This window comes from Triticum dicoccoides, chromosome 3B (genome assembly GCF_002162155.2).
Source record: "Triticum dicoccoides isolate Atlit2015 ecotype Zavitan chromosome 3B, WEW_v2.0, whole genome shotgun sequence".
Lineage (NCBI taxonomy): Eukaryota > Viridiplantae > Streptophyta > Magnoliopsida > Poales > Poaceae > Triticum > Triticum dicoccoides.
Genome location: NC_041385.1, coordinates 585971299 through 585974568, shown reverse-complemented (window position 1 = coordinate 585974568; position 3270 = coordinate 585971299). Strand labels below are relative to the sequence as shown.

At 47.9% G+C, this 3270-nt stretch overlaps 1 protein-coding gene across 1 annotated transcript in view; it reads left to right on the top strand.

Moving 5' to 3' along the window:
- The first annotated feature begins 264 nt into the window (after positions 1–264).
- LOC119277239 (autophagy-related protein 18f-like) overlaps positions 265–3270 on the top strand; it is a 6555-nt gene continuing 3549 nt past the window's right edge. Inside the window, exons 1-3 of the mRNA XM_037558494.1 lie at positions 265–1053; positions 2015–2476; positions 2548–2964. Coding sequence (XP_037414391.1) covers positions 868–1053; positions 2015–2476; positions 2548–2964 — 1065 coding nt within the window. The 5' untranslated portion in view covers positions 265–867. The remainder of the gene's footprint in view (positions 1054–2014; positions 2477–2547; positions 2965–3270) is intronic.

Below are 3270 nucleotides of genomic sequence, written 5' to 3'. Positions count from 1 at the left end.
ATCCGTCGGACGCGAAGGAGAGGACCACACGACACGAGAGAGAGAGAGAGAGAGAGCTGGGAAACGTAGCCGGCGAGGCAACGACGACGCGAACGTAGTCGGGTAGGCGAGATGATCGATCCCCGTTACTACTCCTTAACCTCGGCTCCCTTCCCTTCCTTGGCCGCCTCGTCTTCTCGCTTTCTTGCCGCATCAAAACTCCACACGAAGCCAAGCAAAACTAGGGAACGCCAACCGGCTTCGCTCCGCATCATTATTATTTTCCGATTCGATTCGAAAACTCAGCGGAGGCAGGAACCGATTTTTCAATACCCCTCCAATCCAATTCTATATTTTTTCACCTAATCGATCCCATCTCCAGGGCCCCGTCCGTCTCCGTCCCCTTCCCTTCCCTTTCCCACACGGCCAAACGAAAAAAGAAAGAACAGGGCTCAAAACCGCAAACCCTCGCTTTCTCCGATCGAATTGCTCGCCCGACCACCACCAGTTCGCCGGCCTCCCCACCACCAGTCCTCGCCTCCCCATCCAAGCCTCCCGCCCCCCGCGCCCGCGCCGATTCCCCCCCGCCCCCGCACCTCCGAGCTCGCCCGCGCGCGGTCATGTCGCTCACCTGAGGATACGGTTGGTGGGCTGTTTCTTGCAAGAGCCTCCTCCGAGCCCCAAGAGAAACAGCCCGGGGGGACCTCAGTCGCCGATTCGATCGCCGCAGCGCCGCCGCCCAGGCAAGGCCAAGCCAAGCGAGCGTTCCGTCTAGGTTTGGTTTAGCTTGCAGGCCAAGGCTCCGTTTCGCATCTGAGGAAGAGGAGGAACGGTGGTCCCTGGTGGCGGTAGCGTGCACGGGTCCCTGGTTGGGCTTGGCTTGGCTTGATGCGGAACGGCGCGCAGGCTCCTCGCGGCACCGGCGGCGGCGGGCTCTTCTCCGCGCGCTCGCTCTCCAGCTACATGCGCATCGTCTCCTCGGGGGCGTCCACGGCCGCCTCCACGCTGCGCTCCGCCGGCGCCTCGCTGGTCAACTCGATCGCCAGCCACGACGAGGATGCGGGCCGCGACCAGGTTCTGCCTACCCCTTTTTCGATCCTCTTTTTCTTTTTGAATTTTTCCGCTGGTAGCTCCTCAAGCATAGCAAGTGTTGGTTAGATTGCTAATAATTGGACACTGCTATGCACGATTTTAGTTGTCCCACGTGTGCATTAATAATGGTAACCGATGCAAACCCAGCAAAAAATTAATTGTGGCTGGAAGGAACTGCCAATTTTGTTCCTCCACCAGAGCTGCACAACCGTATGTGGCAATTCTGGTATTTATTGTTAGTGTCGACGCATTTATGCTGAGCACCATATACTCAACCGCTGATGTTTGATAGTGTACTGCTCTTTTGGCATGTTATTTTAGTAGCTAACGTCTAGCAGAAATGCAAAGTGTCTGATGGTTAGAATGTATTGTTTTCAAGACAAGCGGCAGATGTCGAATCGTAAGAGTTATCATGATTCATGAATATACAAGCTAGCTTTGAGTTCTGGTTGCAATTATCTGGATCCAAAATGTCGTGTTGGCCAGGTCAGGACACTCTGACAATGCATATTCTAAATCATTCCTTGTGCGTGTAAAGTTCTAATGATACATTCATTATGCACAATGAATCTACTAAAGGATATGGGAGTGTGAGTTGTATTCTGATTTCTTAACCTTTTGACGTTGTAACACGACATTTCTTGTAAAAAGAGCTAATCGAAATTTTTGCTGTGTCATTAACCTTGAATATCACCATACTATGTATTAAAATATACTTTATGTCAAGAAAAAAGTTGTTCCTGATCTTGAAACTGATGGTTAGTGATTCATACCGATAAGTATCATTGTGTTATAGTCAGTATTTTAGATGCTTAGCATTTCCATGCAAAGTGTATAGCCTTATAATCTTCTTGAATATATGATTTGATTCTTATAATCCTCATATGTAATAATATCTCACTGTGAAAATGTGCTAATACATGTCCTCTCATGTGATTTACAGGTACAATGGGCTGGGTTTGATAAACTTGAATGTGGGGGTGACGTGCTGCGACAGGTTTTGCTGCTAGCATACAGATCTGGCTTCCAAGTGTGGGATGTTGAACAAGCCGATGATGTAAGACAGCTAGAATCAAGACATGATGGTGCTGTTTCTTTCATACAACTGCTGAAGAAACCAATTGCCTCTAAGAGAGGTGAAGACAGATTTGTAGATGCACGGCCATTGCTGGCTCTTGCTGGTGGTGGAACTAGCGCAGGAAGTGCAAACGGCCATGATGCCAACGGCCCTGTCTTCAATGGAACTAATGGCACTTACCATAATAGTGGCAGTGAAAAACTGCCTACCATCGTTCGCTTTTATTCGCTGAAGGACCATGGTTATGTTCATTCAATGAAGTTCAGATCAGCTGTTTATTCCATAAGGTGCAGTCCTAGAGTTGTAGCTGTTTCTCAGGCTACTCAGGTATGCATACTTCCTGGTTCTAAATCGGTGTTTGGATCATGGATGATCTTAATGGAACAAACCTTTTGCAGATCCATTGTTTTGATGCTGCGACATTGGAGCTGGACTATACACTTCTTACCAGCCCTATAGTTTCACCGATTTCTGGTTATGGCCCACTTGGGTTAGGTCCAAGATGGATTGCGTATTCTGGGAGTCCAGTTCCAGTTCCAAATACAGGCCGTGTTAGCCCTCAGCTTCTTGGCCTGTCTCCCATAGTTCCACCTCCTGGTTCAAACGGCAGTGTGGTTGCATACTATGCAAAAGAATCAAGCAAGCAATTGGCTGCTGGCATTGTAACACTTGGTGATGTTGGCTATAAGAAGCTGTCCAGGTATTATTCAGACATGATTCCAAATGGTAATGGTAATATAAAGCAAGGGAATGCTGGCTTCAAAGCAAATGGAGTAACAAATGGGCATACTATTGACAGTGAATATGCTGGAACGGTATGTTATTTATCACAGAACATATGTTCTTCATGAACTCTCTTATCCCAAAGGTGGTAAACCAGTCGGTTATGGCATATGGGATTATGTTGTCTTCACATGCGAATTATTCAGACAATGACGAATTTTAAGACCGTTAAGGACCTAATAACCGACGTGACTGTGGGTAACAACCTGACAATGTGGTTGGTATTCCTCACTGAGTATCGGCTGCTCCATTCAACCCTGTGTAGATGCCGTGCAAAACTCATGGTTGTGGCATATTGTTTACCATATAGAGACAACATAATAGAATGGCTGTCTCCA